The sequence below is a fragment of the Rhea americana genome, unplaced genomic scaffold, assembly GCF_003343005.1.
Source record: "Rhea americana isolate MKP2758 unplaced genomic scaffold, rheAme1 scaffold_24, whole genome shotgun sequence".
NCBI lineage: Eukaryota > Metazoa > Chordata > Aves > Rheiformes > Rheidae > Rhea > Rhea americana.
The window spans coordinates 3,651-20,916 of record NW_028186357.1 but is presented as its reverse complement, the minus strand read 5'-3'; the positions used below and the strand labels follow the sequence as shown (position 1 = coordinate 20,916).

General features: G+C 53.0%; 1 protein-coding gene across 1 annotated transcript; it reads left to right on the top strand.

Annotated features, from left to right (window-relative positions):
• Positions 1–16,898: 16,898 nt before the first annotated feature.
• Positions 16,899–17,223, top strand: LBX1 (ladybird homeobox 1; the record flags this gene model as incomplete). Its single annotated transcript, XM_085306463.1, has 1 exon — positions 16,899–17,223. A coding segment is annotated over exon 1 (325 nt), but the record flags the coding sequence as incomplete, so codon positions are not given.
• Positions 17,224–17,266: the final 43 nt, after the last annotated feature.

Sequence of the window (17,266 nt, the reverse complement as noted above, 5' to 3'; positions counted from 1 at the left end):
TCCGCTTCAGCTCTTGAGGAARCTGGAGAGTCTGGAAGGGAATCTAGGCACTGTAGCCTATGATTAAACACATCAAGAGCAAACATGACTCAAGACTTGTGCTGTTGTCTTCTCCCATAYCTGGGAGATGAACATCAGCAGGCTCTGTAAGTGTCAGCAGGTCGTTCTCTTTCCAGTTAGAAATGAGTTGTTACACTGAAAATAACTTATTCTTAATGCTGGCTGCAGGGTCCAGAGCATGCATTACCATGAGGTTATGCTCCTTTCAATCCATCAGCTGTCCCTGTGTCGAGCTCAGATGTCTCCCCTTCTCCCTCAGGCACCCACTCTCCTCTCAGCTTTCAGAGACACCCTGGCTCCCTTCTGCACATTTAGCCTTTCTCTTCTCCCACCAGCCTCCACTGCTCCACAAAGATGAACAAGGTCAGGGATAGGTGATATGTCACCACAAGTCACCATGCAATCCAGGAGGGACCTGGGAGAAGGCTCAGCTACCTGATATCTATCGGCTGCAGAGGACATCGCTCACATTAGCATTGCAAAGGTGATGTTCTTCCTGCTTCCTATGAGCTATAGCTCCAACAGAATCACCAAGAAACCAAAGTTTCCAGTTACTGACAGTGATGGCGCAGAGTCGGGGGGGCGTGCTGCTGCACTTTGAAAGTCTTTGTCACAAGCTGCCTCTCACTTGTGAGCCTCAGCAGCCTGGGAAATTTGGGTTCTCTCCATTGGAGCCTCCCAAAAGGAGCTGCCCATTCAGGCAACTAGGTTATGTGGTTTGGTGAGGGAAAACAGCCAAGCAAACGGTACGTGCCCTGATGGCTTAACTGGATGGGAGGAAAAGGATTCCTTGCCTTGCCTTTGACGCCCACCAACCTACATCCATCCCATCTTACCTGTGTCTGCTCAGAGTCTGCATAGGAGGCATTTCCTGAGGAGGGGGGAGGTTAGTGCTAAACACTTTTGTGGCTGCCTGGGCATGCTCAGCTATACTTGGACATGCAGCAGCGAGGCCACGCTGCCAGCAGCGGACACGGGGCGGCTAGCCGGGCAGGTGTGCTGTCCAGCCCTTCGCGGATGCAAGGCTTCACATTGATACATCCGCCGCGCTTACCTCCACGCTCCCACCTTCTGGGCTCTCTCAGCACACTGCTCCCATTTTCCTGTGTCTCTTTTGCCTTTTTATACTCACTGTCTTTGTCCGACAGAAACACCCAACCGAGACGCAGTGATGTGGTGCCATTTCCACTGGCATCAGTATCACAGCAGGCACGAGGCAGTATCCGGCAGTCAGCAAAAAGAGGGGTTGAGCCCAGTGGGGAGAGGGTAGAAGGACCAGGCCCTAGTAAGGGGTAAGCCTGGGGCGCAGACACTCCACAAAATCGACGGCAGACGGCTGCAGTGAAACAAGCAACGTCTGATTTATGCCCCGCCATCTCCGCACTGCTTCGTTCCAGCAGAGCTGAAGTGCTGGTTTTTCCTGTACTGGGCCCATCGCGGTGTAAGATTCTGCCAAAGCATGAGARGGATGTGCGGTGGAAAGCGTATCAGGGGTGGTATTGTCTACACACAAATGCTCAACTTTATGTACTTTTAACTAGAGGTGTAACAGATGGTTGCATTTCGGTCCAAGCAGCGGAGAGCCATGCCCATTCCGGCTGGAGCCAATCAATCCCACCACTCTGGGGAAAACGGCAAGCTGGGTTTGGAAGTTTGGCTGCCAGCAATCCAGAGGAAGGCTTTACACAGGCTAACATGGGCCGCTGCCATGTGAAACCAGGGAAACAGGATTAAAAAGACATCGAGGAAGACAGCAAACAACCGCGCCATGGGCCTTCCCTGGAGCAAATGGTGGGAGAGACAGTGAGCAGCCGCTGCTCTGCAAGCGTGTGTTGGCTTCCCATCGAATGCCTGATCATATGAACTGGCACAGGGATGGGAAGGCAAAAGGGTTTGCTGGGGAGGGTAGAGAAGCTTTGCAGGGATGAGGAGGAGGCTGTTCCCGTGCAGAGGTGCAGGGCAAAGGGGCTGCCTGCAATGCACTGTGCTCATGATGCTAAGCTCCCCCAAGGATCACCTTTCTCCTYATCTGCCTCCACATGCCACAGTGCTGTTCCTGCATGGGACGAGGGACTGTCCCCCACTGCCATGGCTCCTTGCCTTTCCTGGCCCTGCATCCTCCGCTCTGACCTCATGCATCAGCTGGGTTGGAGCACGTGGCTCTGTGCTCCTCAACCAACTGGGCTTGATATGAGGGTCCCAGGGCTTCATGGGTTGGAGATGTGGGGGAAGGAAGGGCTCTGACACATAAATCCTGTGATTGCCACCAGCCATGGCACATCCCCCACCACGTGAGCTGAGGACACCCACTGCCAGCTGGCAGATGAGCAAGGCTGAGAAATGGGGCCAGAGCAGACCTCCGGCACAGCAATGGCTGGATAAACACATGAATCCTGCTAGCTCTTCCCACATCGTGGRAGAAAACTTCTGTATCACATCCTCCCCAAGCATTTCCCCAAGCCACATGGGCATTTATGCCCTCAGAATAGCCAGATTTTGTTCCCTGGACAATCCTTCCTTCAGAAACTAAAAGCACTTGAAATACAGCTTTATCTCTTTTTCCCCTCAGGTATAGATTTATATTAAGAAAGAAGGAAAGCAAGCTAGCAGGGGCAAAATTTCCSTGTGCTCCTTGCTTTCTGCCGGTGAACCTGCAAGGCTGAAGTGTTGAAAGAAAAGATAGAAAGCAGATGTCTGCCAGCTCTGAGGTTCATTTGAAAGGTGCTCAGCAGACACCCGGGGTTTGGAAGGTGCTTCTCAGGAGGGAGTCTCAGGGGCTACACATTAAAGTAGTGCACAGCATCAGATCAGAAACTGCACTTGGAGGTTGCAGGGAATAGAGTGATTTTGTTTAATAGCTTCTGGAGATTGAGAGATTTGGGAAAAAATCACTAGACTTGCAGGTCCTGGCAGGAAACACATGCTCCATTTCGGTGCTGTCAATGCCAAGCAACCAAAAAGCTAGGAAGCAAGTTCAACTCATGATGTGAAGCTTAAACCAATGAAACGTTTTTCATCTTTGTCCTTTTTCCCCTGTTGGTTTGGCCATAAAAACCTGCACATCTTCAAGAGTGTCTCTATCACACWAAACTGGGGTAGAAAACCACACATGTGAAAGCTGATCTACTTCCAAAGTWGAGTGAAACATGAAAAACTTGCAAAAGTTACAATGAAGCAATGAGACTAGTGACACAAGGACTCTGCCCAGGGGGCAGTGTGCARCCTTAAGTCCCTGAGGACTATTTARATGGAGATATCTGCGTAAGAGCTCACCAGGATAAGAGCTGTATGTGTGTGACCAAGACATATCCTTTCTCAAAGGGCAGAGAAGATAGCAGGCAGCTTTCTGCAACTAAAACAAAGTAATTTAAGAAAATCTGGTTCTTTCCTCACTCCTATCACATACCAAAAGCCTCACAAGTCTCACTAGGGAATTTCTCTGAAGTCTGGCATGGCTAAGCTGTTTCTAAGACCCCTTCTCCCTCTGCTCTACACCTCCTCACTTGCTCTCATGTCACATTCCCAGGTACCTCTCAGCAGATGTTTACAACGTCTTCATGAATGTCTCCACTTTCTGGAGCTCACTGAGCCCTGGAAGGGTGGACTACATGAAGGCACTAAAATCTAAGTGAGCAAAGTAACAAACCCAGAGCTGTGCATGGATGACAGGTGATGGAGCCCAGCCAAGTTTCTCTCCCTCGTCTGGTTCTCTAACCTCTGACARTGCTGCCTTGGGTGCTGATGATGGGCAGTTTCCCCTTTGTTCAATGTATTGATGCCCTGTGTAGGTCTACTCCCAGGAGAGTATGTGCGAATCTAAAGATCACTTCATGCTTTGTCCTGGGTTCTCAGAAAATTCTGGATAACTGGGACATGCTCCCTCCCCTGCTGTTTCTGTTTCACCCCAGCAGTTGCCCTCCTCTCTACATCACTGACCCCATGTATCAGCCAGGCATCATCCCCTCACCTTCTCAGCAGCCTGATGTCTCCCCAGGCACTTTTCTGACCAGGGGCCCAACAGATCTCCCCATCACCTGCCACATCAAGAACACCATTCTGTTGTGTGTCCGATCTTCTCCACGGACTGTTCAGTCCCTATAGGAGATTCATCTTCCCCTTAGTCACCTCCATGTTTCCAAATAGCCAASCTTTACCAAGGAGAACAGATGCCTCTGCAATCAGAAGCCACAGCCATGGAGAAGGTGAATAAGAAATAACCACGTTACCTCTTCCTGGGTAAGTGTCAGCAYAGATGATGGGATCAAGTGACAAATTCATAACAAATGAAAGGAAGAACTTATCTGCATAGTTTGTAGTTTGGCCGTGAAACTCATTGCCCCAGGATATCATGGATGCCAAAAGACTATATGGATTGAACAAGTGGTTAGGTGCATTTATAGAACAGCAGCCAATCTAGGGCTATAAAAAACAAAAGCAGTCTCTGAAACACAAACTGCTGGAGGCTGAGAAAGTATCCTGTGGAAGCATACAATGTACTTGCTAATGCATATATTATAATAATATAATGCAATAATAATATACTATATAATTGGGTCTTTTGCTATCTCATGACATCCATAACTGGCCAGTGGTGGAGCCAGGATGCCAGGCTAGACAGATCTCCAGTCAGGCCCCATATGGCCTTCCTCATGTTCACGTATACAGGACAGTACAATTTGCTGACAAGCTGACAGTCATTAGTACTCAAGCAGACACGTAGTCACATCGCTGAACTGTCTGGTCAGTCTTTAAAGGAGGCAAGACAACAAGAGTGAAACCCTGAGAAGCTCCCACACTGAGAGGGTTTGTGAACCTAGACCTGCTTTTCAAACCCTTCCCCACACYGGAGAAAAGCGTTAAGCTGCATGTTTGAATGAGCTCCACGTCTGAAAACAGAGACGCTCACCCATCAGACAGAATTGTCCGAGTGTGGATGCCTGTGTCTTTCCTGGGAAAGAGTTATTGATTACGGAAAGACTTATCTGAAAACAGCTTTTTGTTTCTCAGGAACAGATTACTACCACTCATCCCCTCTAACCTAATGGAACAACACTGATTTCTCATGACTGTTTTAYGTGATTCTCACAGCATGTTCAGAAGCAGTACTATCCCGTGTCCTTGGTCTATGAAGGACCATCCTCATTCACCAGAAAAACAGGTGTTATGGCCCATAGTTCTCAGACATTGACTTGGTCCATCACCATGGCCAAGTGTGATAGAGCAAACGTGTCCCTCTTTCCCCTCCACATGCTTGTAAAGCAGGATGAGCCCAGCTTACATTGAGCAGGGATTTTGGGGACTAAATCAGCAGCTTTGGGGCGAAAGAGCGTCTTGGGCTTGACACAAGCTGGCCGTGACTCAGCGTAAAGATGATTGTACTGCCCTGGTCACCTTCCTATCTAACTCTACCAAGAGTCCCACCTGGGGACAAGACCTGGGAAAGGGGGCAGCTCTGACCCCTCCGATACCAGGGGARAGATCCAGGGAGAAAAAGCAAAACTTCTTTTCCATTCAAATATAACTAATAATAAAAACAAGGAGGAACAATGCTGGAAATATGCTAAGTAAGCAGAAATCTGGCTAAACAGAAGTTTTCCATGCGGCATCAGGAAATCTCTAAATTGCCATGAGTGCCTTATTTAGTGGTGTGTGTGCTTTTTGTCCACACAAGTTCCAGTCACTGCAGCCATCAAACATTTTTTAATAGGAGCATTAACTTAAGAATAGCTAACAGTAATATTCCTAGCTGTGTGGAAACAGCATTTTATTAAATGCTTCACACAGATTTTGTATAATAAAGATGAATATATTATATCCTCTGCCTCCCCCAGAGTGAAACAATAATAGGAAAATAAAAAAAAAAGCCAATAAAGTGAAACATAAATAGAACATAATGGGACTAGTAGCGAACTGAACTGACTATATAACATCTGCTATTGTTTGCCTGGCAAACGCAAACAAGGGTAGAAACCAAGAAAGATTTTAACAGCCCTAACCTCCTTCCCCGCTACTGCRAGAAAGCAGCACTGATATCCAAAGCAAATCTATTTCAGAGCTGATGGAATAGCACAAGATACAACTTGCAAATTTGTCCTTAAATGAATGTGTCAAATTCCCTTGGCTGCTGTGCACTGAGTAATTTTCAGAAGTCTTTTGATGCCAGCCAGTTTATGTGTGAAAATATTCATGGAGCTGGAGAGTTCTCAGTACAGGCATTCATTCATTCGAAAAACTCCCATTTTAATGTGTGTTTGCTCCTTGCTGTTCTCCAGTTTCAAAAGTTTGGTCACCCAGTCAGTTGAGCAGAAGCAAAGCCATGTGAGCCGGGTAACAAATCGTGCCAATTGAAGAGGTACAGAAAGAGTCGACATTTATAGGCAAGGCCTCAGCTGGCTCCTGTATATCATAACCAAGGGAGCGCTTGCCTGTATCCAGGACCTCTGTAGAAATCAAGATAGCTGAGGCATTAATCTGCTAGTKGGGGGTGGGAAAGGAGAGATTTCCTCCAAGCAGCTCATTTGCAGGTAGCGATCTGGCCAGCTCAAACCCATTTCCTAGCAGGGCAGTTTTCAACTATTATCACCAAAAGTTTGAGCTGGATCCTCCCATCAGAAAATGGGATTCGCTGAAGTCGGGCACAGGCACAGCAGCCTGTCTGCCCAAGGCCAGGCACTGGCGCAGGGTTTCTGCTCAGCACGCAGGCGGGTCCGGAGCAAACGGCCGTCACAGACGCTGTGAACTGGGAGCTCAGCGTTTGCAAAAAAGTTCTTGCAGTCTCAGTTTGTAACCAAACTTAAATCATAGCCAACCTGACAYGAGACTGATAACAAAACTGGCTGGAAGCTGGGGGAAGGAGAGAACTAAATGCCTATAAAAGTCATTTTCCCTTTTATTTGTTATCTTCTTTGTAATGATCACACTATGTTTCCTATCTATTTTTGCAGTAAGTTGTACACTGGTCTCAAGAGGCCCCTGGATGACTTATTATTAACGATGTCTTCTTATTATGGATGGTGATTTATTATCAGAATGATTTTATTTGTACTGGGTATGTAGTTCTGCTGCCAGCACAAAGCTCTTACCATCTTCAGAGCAAAAGGTCGTGTTCCTGTGGCACTGTGWGCCCAGCTCTGCCCTGCTGAGCCGGGAGCTTTGCACAGTGCACCATGCAAAATGGCAAGGACCAAAGTGGCCCAGGTGTACCCACAGCACTGCAAATGCTTCATAGCTATCGGGTGCATGGGCGCTCTTTCTCCCACCGCTGGATTTCATTCCTCTGCTTACATCTGCTGTGTACAAGGTCATCAAATTAATGGTCTACATGAGGGGAAAAAAAATCCTATCTCATAACCTTTAACTTGCATTACCAGTCAACAAGTGTTTAACTTTAGGAAAACAAATTTCTTTTCTACCCTACCCTGGAGCTCCAAGGGAGCCAAGGCTCATAGACTCTCTCTTTAGCTATAATAAGGGATTGTATGGAWTTTGACAATAGGTCAGCAGTGTGAAGGAGATTTTAGCACCAGTTCCTTTGCTGAGATTGAAAGGAGAAAGCRGGAAGACATACAAGGCTTAAAGTGCAGGAGAGGGGCTGCTCCTGGAAAGTTGTCCTGTGGCATGGAATAAAGTGAACTGGCCCCTCCAGGGGCTGGTTTCTCCTCTCCACGGTGGTAGGGAGCCAAAGAGTCATGCCTGGCTCCCCGGCCAGCGAGCATGGTGCCCGGGCCTGGCCAGAGGGTGCACAGGGGTGTGCAGTGCCRCACACGAGCTGCGCCCTGTGCGTACAGCTTCCTCCCTCTAGTGGCTGGTTCCCCGTCATCTCCAGCCTCCTGCTCTTCCCTTCGAGCCAGCCCTTCGGGTCTGTGCAGAGGTGTATTTTTCAGTACCTGTCTCAGCCCTTGTAGGGCTTACAACCATATACACCACAGGCTTTTCAAGCCAGCTGCTTTTCCCAGGGATGAGAGGCAGSGGATGAGGGGTGCCCATGCCAGCCCACTCCCTTTGCATGCCCCAGACTGCATTATGTCTGCTGTTTGTTTTTGGTGCTTGCCGTTGGGGAACCATCTCACCCCTGTTCAGTCTTTCTGAGAAGAATGCTAGGTTATTAAATTATAATGCTAGGAACTGAAAGATGAGGGGAGTCTGACTAGTTTTGCCATATGCAAGCAGAATCCAGACCCCACACGTTGCTGCATATTAGGTATTAGCAAAGAGTAGCTTCCCACACCTGTAAAAAGCAGAACTAGTAGACCCTGAGGAAATTTCAAGTAGAAACATGGGAGAAATCCTAGGGCCATTCACTATACACACTTTAGCGAGTGCCCAGGAAGAAGAGTCCAAGCAGTAAAGTTTCACTGCCACAAGGAATCATACATCAGCCTGAAAAGAGCCCTAGTACCCAGCAGGAGTCTGTGGGAATTCAGTGCCACAAGACATCATCAACCAAACAGAACAGAGATGGGAGACTGGCTAGGCTGTGGGGTGCTCTGAGGTGGAATCACTAAAGACATTTTTGTAGTGACACTAAACCACGTAGTCCAAGGTTTAAATCATTTYCTGAATAGCAGGAATTAGGAAAATGCCTAATAGGAGAGAGATTTTTTTTTTTCACCCCCATCTCCTGCAGGGAGCTCTTGTCTCCTTCCTAGTCCTGGCATGCGGTATTGGAGACAGGGAGGCAGCCTGATCCAACAGCAATCGGTACAGAAATGCTATAAGCTGACAGCAGCTATTACACAGTATGGGAAGTGCCAGTCACCATTACAAAAATGCTAAAAGTACCCATAGAAAGATCCATGCCCAGCCTGATTCAAGCCAGTCTGAGAAATGTGTTTTACTTACCTGAGGCAGAAAGCATATATAAATAATAAAATATGCAGAGAAGTAAAACATCCAGTCAGAGGTGTCTCTTGACTGCAGTCAAGCTGTCAGCACCAGTGGAGAAAGGCCAGTTCCAGAGATGGGTCTGAGCCCAGCCCCAAGCAGGACCCAGACAGCAGCATGGCTTTGGAGAGAGCCATGGCAGAGCCCTGCACCCAGCAGGGAGGGCTGGAGACCTACCTCAGGGACTCCTGACATGGATGGAGGCTGCAAGAGCACAACCATAGCCCAGTCTTTAGAGAGAAAAGTGGGACTAGAGCACAGAAGAGGAAAGCCAGACCACAGCAGTGACCTCTGTGAGGCTTACCAGAATAGCCTGCCTGGGTCAGGGGTTTATATTGCTAAATGGTGCTGTAATTTGGAAGCAAAAGAACAAAGGTCGACTGATGTTCTGCAAACTCAGCTCACCTGTGAATTCAAAGACGGCAATCAGTCAAACAAGTGAATTGCCATTTGGCCCTGCCTCCAGCTGATCATCATGGAGAATCATCACAGAGTGGTAAGGTTGGAAGGGACCTCTGGAAATCATCTAGTCCAACCCTCAGCATAGCCTGTACAGGGATTGAACCCATGACCTTGGCATTAGTAGCACCACGCTGCTAACCAACAGAGATACCCCTTTGAGAGAGGACCCAGGAGGGACAAGAAGAACAAATACAACAAGCCTAACAAACATACGGATTTTGGGGACAGTCATATTTTTCTCTTAAGGAAGAGCTTTATTAGTGGGAAGAAGAGCTGAATTCTGCCTTAAGGAAACACAGGCCCAGCCTAGCTCTCCTTCACTGCCCCAGGCAAGCAAAGGAAGGCTAGTTCTGGGCACAGCTGATCCATTGCTGCCATCAGTGTTTTGGTACCTTAAATCCCAAAGCTGCCAAAGGATCCCTAGGTCTTCAATAAGGACAAGAGCACAGGCACAGCATCCCTTGGACACTGTCCCCTGGCCATGCCCTACCTGGGGCAGAGGGATCCCTAGGGCCAGASAGCACCCAGTTGGTCAGCTGTACTTGAGCTTGGGGAGCTCAGAGAGGCCCAGGAGCAAAGCTGGGGGAGGATGAGGAAAAGGAGGGATGGAAAAACAGGAGCAATGAAAGAAAGAAGAAACAGGGAGGGAGGAGCGGAGCTGCCTCACAGCACACAAACTTGGAAGAGACCACAGYCAAACTCTGGCAGTGCCTCCCACTTCACATCTCAGCGCTGCATTTGCGAGGGACAGAAATATTAGTTTTTAATTAATTTTCTTACTGCAGTTGCTGGAAGGGGAGGAGGAAGGGGGATCACCTTCAAAAAAGAAATACAAATAACTGCTTTAACAGAAAACTTTTGCTGCTGTAATTTATTGGAAGGCGAAATGAGTTCCGATTACATTATCCACCCGCACTGTGCTGGCAATGCGTACTTCGGATATTGCGCTATAATCCAATGACTGCTCCTGAATTATTAACGCCAAGTTGTTATTAGAAGAAGTTGCCTGGTTTATTTCCACCATTCTCCCCCCTACTCCTTTTATTAGGTTTCAATTGATTCCCCACACCTCCTCCTGCCCCCCAAAAATGAGCCCTCGCCTCTCCGGCTCCTTCAGAGCTGCCACAAACGTTACTTGCATTTGGCAGCCTGGTGAATTATTCACGCGTGCCGGGAGCAGCAGAGATATTGCARGTCTCGGAGGAGACAGGGCGCCTCGGCTGTCAGAGCCCACTGCAGTGTCCCCCTCTTCCGCCCCCCACCCCCAACAAAGTTACTCCGKGCGCCAAGTCCAGGGCGAAGTTGCAGCGCAGCGGGGGCGTCCAGGGGCAGCCCCGGCGCGGCTCCTCGCCTGGGCCAAGCGAGGAGGCGACCCGGGTCGGACCGAGCCTGGGCACCCGCTCCCCGGCTTCGGCAGCCCCCAGCGCCGAGGGGTGCAAAGGCGACGGTGCGACGCAGCGCTGCGCGCAATTTTCAGCCACCGCTGCCTCCTCCTGCGGGCGCGGCTGCGCGGCCCGGGCGCTGCCGCCCCGCGCTGCCCCCTCCCCTGCGCCTGACACGGCCACGAGGCCTCAGATGCCCCTCGCCGGCTCCCGAATAAGCCCGCGGGGCCGGCCCCGTCCCACCTCCCTGCCCTCCCCCGCCGTGCTGCCTCCTCCTCCGCAGAGGTCCTGCAAAATGCATTTATCGAAGTATCTGCGCAAATTAAAAAAAAAAAAAAAAAATCCCCCAAATTGTCACAGTGCCTGGATCTGGCACAGGGCAAGTCCCAGCAGTTCTTCCTCGGGAATCTCAGTCCAACTAGTTTCCCCGGACTAGAAATTAAAGAACTAGAGTTTAAAAGAATAACAATTCGTTTAAATGTACGTGTTTACATTTCCCTTTCGGGAACCCCTTCAGCGGCCGTGTGCTGGGGAGGAGAGCCCTGTCGCCTGGGTAAAACGAAGGGTCACAGAGAAACCGCTTTTAACTCCCTCTATATAGGGAGTCGCGGGTGTGGGCGAATGCCACGATAAGGCTGCAAGTGGTGACAGGCAAAATTCAGCCGAGCCCGGGTCTTTGCCCCGTTCAGCGMGGGCTGGGGGGCTCGCTGCCCCCGCCGCAGGTAGGATCTACTTTCCAGCCCCTGAAAACCCCGAGGGACACGGGGAGGGTCCCCGGCCGTGCCCCGGGGAGGGGGCGCGCTGTCTCTCGACATTTGGGATGTGGGCACCGGCTCGGCCCCGGGGGAATCGTTCCCCCCGCCCCGCCGCCGGGCAGCGCAGGCGGCCGCGGGAGGGAAGCACGGCTCTGTAGTTACTTTTAGTTTGCCCTTTAGCACGGCTTGCGGCTCCCAGACTCTCTTTTTTCTTGCGATCAGGCCCCAGTCACCCTGCCCCGGAGCATCACCCCATTTCGGGCTCTGCACCCACTCCGTGCCCGGGGCGGCGGGGAGAGCCGGACTCCGTCCCTCCGGCAGTTTGTTTGCAAACGAAAAAGCGGGGGAGCAGCAGCGGAAAAGGGCATTGTATTACCTGCCCGCCGGGAAGGGGGTTTCTCCTCCCCTCTGGCCCGGTTTTGGCCGGGTTTCTGGGGCAGCGGGTCTGCTGCCAGCCCGGCAGCCCTCGCAGGGGCTCTGGCTGCCCGGCTCCGGCGCACTTTCCGCACCTCTCCTGCTCCCCGCGCAGCCCCGCTGCCTTTCGGCCCCGAGGAAACGGCAGCTTCTCTGCTTTTTCTCCGCCTGTGAAAGGCTCCGGGCGTCTCGGGGAGGTGCGCTCCGGCCGGCCGCCCCCGGCCCCGCCGTGTGCGGCCGCTTGGGTCATCTTTATTTTTGGTGCCGCGAAGTTTTTTGCCTCGCAGGGAGCTGCGTGCAAGGGCAGGAAGGAACGGGTGGTAGCTATGAAACGACCTCCAGAGATCGGCTTGTCTGCGGCGTTTCTCCCCAGCTCCATAATGCCCCCCGGCCCCCCGACGTCCCCTTCCCAGCGCAGCCGAGACCCGGCGGGCGCTCAGCTCGGGGCAGTTGTTTTCCAACGGGAGCAGGGACGAGCAGCGCCCGCCCGGCCGCGGCGAGCACCGGGGACACCTGTGGCCACCTACGGCTATATTTTTCTGCAGCTTTGCAGGCAAGGGCTGGGAAAGGGAGCTCAGACCTCGCCGCACCGCTGCTTCCTCCGGGCTCCAGGGAGAGTCCCACCGGGCTCTCTTCGCGTGCCAGCACTGGCAGCCCCAAACTTGGGGGTCTTCGAGACAAAAACAATAGTGACTTATTCGGTTCGCGGCTTCCCAGCCCAGCCCCGTGCTGGGTGCTGTGCCAGGACCCTGCGCACGCTGTCAGCTAGAGGGCCCGGAGTTTGCTCCTCTCCGCTCTGCTAACAGGGAGCTATAACGTGTTTAGACCACTTAAACTAGGCAGACATAACTGGGAGACATGCACGGCTCAGCTATGCCGGGAAAGGAGGTGTCATTTGTACGCAGTTACTTTGGTGATCAACACTTGAATGATTTATGCCACCTGCTTTAATTATATTCCTGTGACATTTTCCTGGACTAAAGTGGGCCACGCACAGCCAAATCCGAGCCAAAACCGAGCAGTCCCTGAAGCACAGTGGAGGTGCCTGCAATGCCCGGGACAGCTCCTGGGGTAGGGCAGACAGGCACACCGTGCCCCAAAATAAGGATCTGGGGGTGGCGAGAGGAGACTCTTCCAAAGAGGTTCTGGGCCGCTCATAGCCAGAGGGATTTTTTTTTTTTTTTCATGCAGAGTAGTTTCAGATATAGCGGTAGCTGCTCCGCTGAGGAGGAAAGGCCGCTGTTTTCCCGCTTTCTTTTCCCGGCGACAGGCAGGGAAAAGGCAAGCCGGGTCTGAGCAGCTCTTCCCCGACGGCTCCAGGGAACCCCCTCGTCCATTCCCGCTACCTCGGGCAGCGAGGAGCTGCCCGGAGGGGCTGCAGCTACCTCCAGCCCTCCTCCCTTCTCTGCTCTCGGCAGGAGACCGGACCCAAACTTTTCCTGCCCGCACCGGGGCCCCCATCGGAGGGGCTAGAGCTGGAGCTGGAGCTGGCGGGGAGGGGGATAAGGGGAGAGGCAGTGGATGAATTGCTCCGGATGAGGGCGTTTTTCCCCAAACGACCCCAAAGCTGGGAGAAAAGAGCCGCAGCTGCCCTCCTCGGCGGGACGCAAAGTTTCTCCGCAGCCGGATCTGCCTGCGGACAGGCCTCGGTGCCYGCCGCCGCCAGCGCCTCTCACCCGCCGCCGGTACCGGCTCCGCGGGGCAGCTCCCGGCKCCCGCCCAGGGAGAGGAGACGTGACGGGGCCTGCGGGGCGACAGGGACGGTCCTAATTCGGGGCTGGGTACTAAGAGGTCTGGCAAAAAAAAAGGGGGGGGGAGAAAAAAAAAGAAAGAAAAAAGAAAAAGAAAAGGAAAAAAAAGCCGTGAGAGCTGCCGCGGTGGGGTGCGGGTCTCTACCTGAGCCCGAGCAGGGGCAGCCCAGCCCGCCGCTGCTCTAATGCAAACGCCAAGGAGCAAATATAGGGGCTTTTTGCGGGCAACGAGTTGAAACGATCACGGAGGCAAAGTGAGCGCAGAAAACAACCCCAAATCCGCCCCATCGCCATGGAGCAGCCGAGAGCATAGCGGAGAGAAGTCGCGGCGGACCTCGCCGGGACACCCGCTGAGGGCCAGGGGGACCCGGGCCTGCCCCCTTCCCCCTCAGCCCCCGCCGGCTGCCCCCTTTGTCAGAGATATGCTCCTTGGGGGTGTCGGGGAGCAGGGCTGACTCTAGGCCCGCAGCCGCCGTGCTGAGTTACTCGTGCAAAACTTGAATCCTGCCACCGTCTTCCAGGGATGGGTCGAGGCAAAAGAACCAGGCCCTCGATGGACCGAGGAGCCTGTCCTGAGGCTGCTGCCCGGGCCCCGGGGCTCTGCCCTCACCCCCCCAAAAAAAAAAAAAAAAAAAAGGAAAAGAAAAAGGAAAGAAAAAGCGGGGCGCATTAAAAATCCCACTCAGGCAGCTCGGAGGACAAGGGGCGATGCGGGCTGGAGGAGCCGCAGGTCAACCCGAAAGCTTGCCCGGGGCTTTGCTGCTGCCCCAGCAGCACTGCGGCCGCCCTGAGCGGAGCTGGGCTGTGCCCGGGGCTGGGGGGCGCGCACTGCGCCCCCGCGGCCCTCTCCGCGCAGGGAGCGCCCGGCCGCGCTGCAGCCCGCGCCCGGCGGGACCTCGGCGCCCGCGGAGCAAACGCGGGCAGACGCGCATCCCAACCGCCCCGTGAACCTGCCCAAACTCCCCTCCAGAAACGAGCTTTTTTTTTTTTTTCTTCCTTTTCTACTTTTTTTAATGTTATTTCTGTAATTATAACACCAGCATCCCCGGCTGAGTTCTCAATAAAACCTGGAACATGACATAAAACGTCACGCTGGAAAATAATGCGAGGGGACACAAGGGAGAGGAGGAAAGTCTCTAATTGGTTAAAATATGTTTAAATCACTTCATAAAACCCAAGCAAAGCGAAGCAAATAATCCACCTAGCAAAGCAAAGAAGCCCAGCGATTTAGAATCAGTGTAATTCGCTCCCCCCTCCCCGACCTGCTCCCCCCCAGCTCCTCGCAGTATTTGATATGATGAATAACCCAATATAGGCCTTTAAAAATAGGTCACTGCATAAAGAGACTCCCAGAGAGCTATAAAAAATGGGAAGAGGGCGCTTTAAGGAGAGAAGCCATTTGCTTCTTTTGTGCTTGGTTCGTACCTAGCGGCCTGGGAGCTGCCGGGCGCCCACGCCGCGCCAGGCAAGGTGAAGAGGTAAAGTTAGGGCCGGATCCAGCCCCCGGGCTCCCCTCCGGCCGCGCCGCCCTCCCCGTCCATGCGGGCGGCCCCGGCTCCCGGCGGCTCCCCGCACACGCGGGTTCGCGGCTAGGCCGTGTGCCGGGTGGGGGCCAGGCAGTGCCCGGCACGGCGGAGGTGCGGGGTACCCCCGAGCCCCGGCTTTGTCCACAGCCCTGCGAAGCGGCGAGCCCGACGCGGCCTCGCGGCCCGGGTAAAAATAATAAGGAATAATTATGGCYCCCACTGACGCCCGCGACGGGCCGGCTTTGATTTCCACCGAGGGTGGAGGGCGCATGAAAGCCCCGTTGTCGCTGCCCCCTTCCAGGGCTGCMCTAGGGCTCACCTAAAAAGGCCTCGGGCTTGAAATCGGTCCCGGTACAAACGGAGCCCAAGAAACCACCGAAATCCCCGGAGCGAGTCCGGGTCGCGGCCGGCCCGCACCCGCGCTCTGCCGCGCAGCGTCGGCCCCGGGCCCCTTCGCGACGAGYGACTTGGGGTGCGGGGCAGCCCCACCGCAGGGGCTCCCCCCGCTGCCTCGACGCTCCCCGCGCCGGCACAGGGCGCTGGGAAAGAGGAGCATCACAAATTTGGCGGAAATCTTCGGATTTTATTCGAAAGGAAAGGTCTGCCTTACCTGGAAACACGCTCTCCCCTTCTTCCCCTCATTAAAAAAAAAAAAAATAAAAAAAAAAAAAAAAAAAAAAAAAAAAAAAAAAAAAAAAAAAAAAAAAAAAAAAAAAAAAAAAGAAGGAAAAAAAAAAAAAAAAAAATTAGAGGAAAAAAATACAACAGGATCTCTCTCTTTTTTTTTTTTTTTTCTTTTTTGGTTTTGTTTTCGCTTATTATTATTTTTCACTCTACTGTATTATCCTGATGCAATAAAGGCTGGTTTGTAATGTAATTTAAAAATATATATGTCCAAACAAATAGCAGGGCCAGAATATGACAAGTGCATTCAGCATTATAATTCAACTGGGCTCCACCTACATACCGCCTCCTAATTAATGGGTCTCCGAACTTGCAAAAGCCTGCATTGGACAGAGAGAGAGAGAGCGAGAGAGCGAGCGAGCGAGAGAGGGCGAAAAGTGTCATTGAAGATAATTGATTACCTCCCAATCAACAATAACTTGTTAGCAATAGTCAATTACCCCGTCTCTTCTCKGCTCTTTCCCCCTGGTCCGAGGTCTCGGTGCGAGGGTTGCTCTCCCCCTCTCCAAAGTCTTTTTTTATTATTATTATTATTTTGCTTTTTATTTTTTGGGGCCATTCGCTTTTGGGGTGGGGGAGGGCAGGGAAAGTGCTTCGATTTGGGGTGTTTCTTAAAATAGCAGCTGGGAAGAGGAAGAGAGAGAGGAGAGAGAGAGAGAGAGAGAGAGGGAAGGAAAATATACCCGACCCAAAACCCTGGGACAAGAGGTGCGGCAGGACCACCTCTCGGCGAGGGACCGACGGCAGCTCCGCTCCCGGCCGCAGCCAGCCCGGGGCCGGCCGCAGCCCTCCGCCCTGCCCGCCGCCCGACGTGGCTCTCCCCGGGAAGACCTGGGTCTCCTCCGCCGGAGTTGGAGGTGGGCTTCAACTTTTGCTCGCTGCCTCCRCCGCCGTCCCGCCGTCCCGCCGGGGGGCTTCTCCCCGCGGCAGCGCATCCCCGTCGCGGGTGGGGAAGGCAGCCCTGCCCGGCCCGGCCCCACCATGACTTCCAAAGAAGAGCCCAAGCCCTCCTCGGGGGAAGAGAGGCGGCGGAGCCCCTTGGATCACCTCCCCCCGCCGGCCAACTCCAACAAGCCCCTCACCCCCTTCAGCATAGAGGATATCCTCAACAAGCCCTCGGTGCGGAGGAGTTACACCCTCTGCGGAACGGCCCACCTCCTCTCGGCGCCGGAGAAGCATCCCCCGGCCGGGCTGCCCCTCTCCGGCCGGGCGCTGCTCTCGCAGACCTCGCCGCTCTGCGCCCTGGAGGAGCTGGCCAGCAAGACCTTCAAGGGGCTGGAAGTGAGCGTGCTGCAGGCGGCCGAAGGTAAGCCGCGGGCCCCGGCCCCGGGAGGGCGCCCCACGCCGCG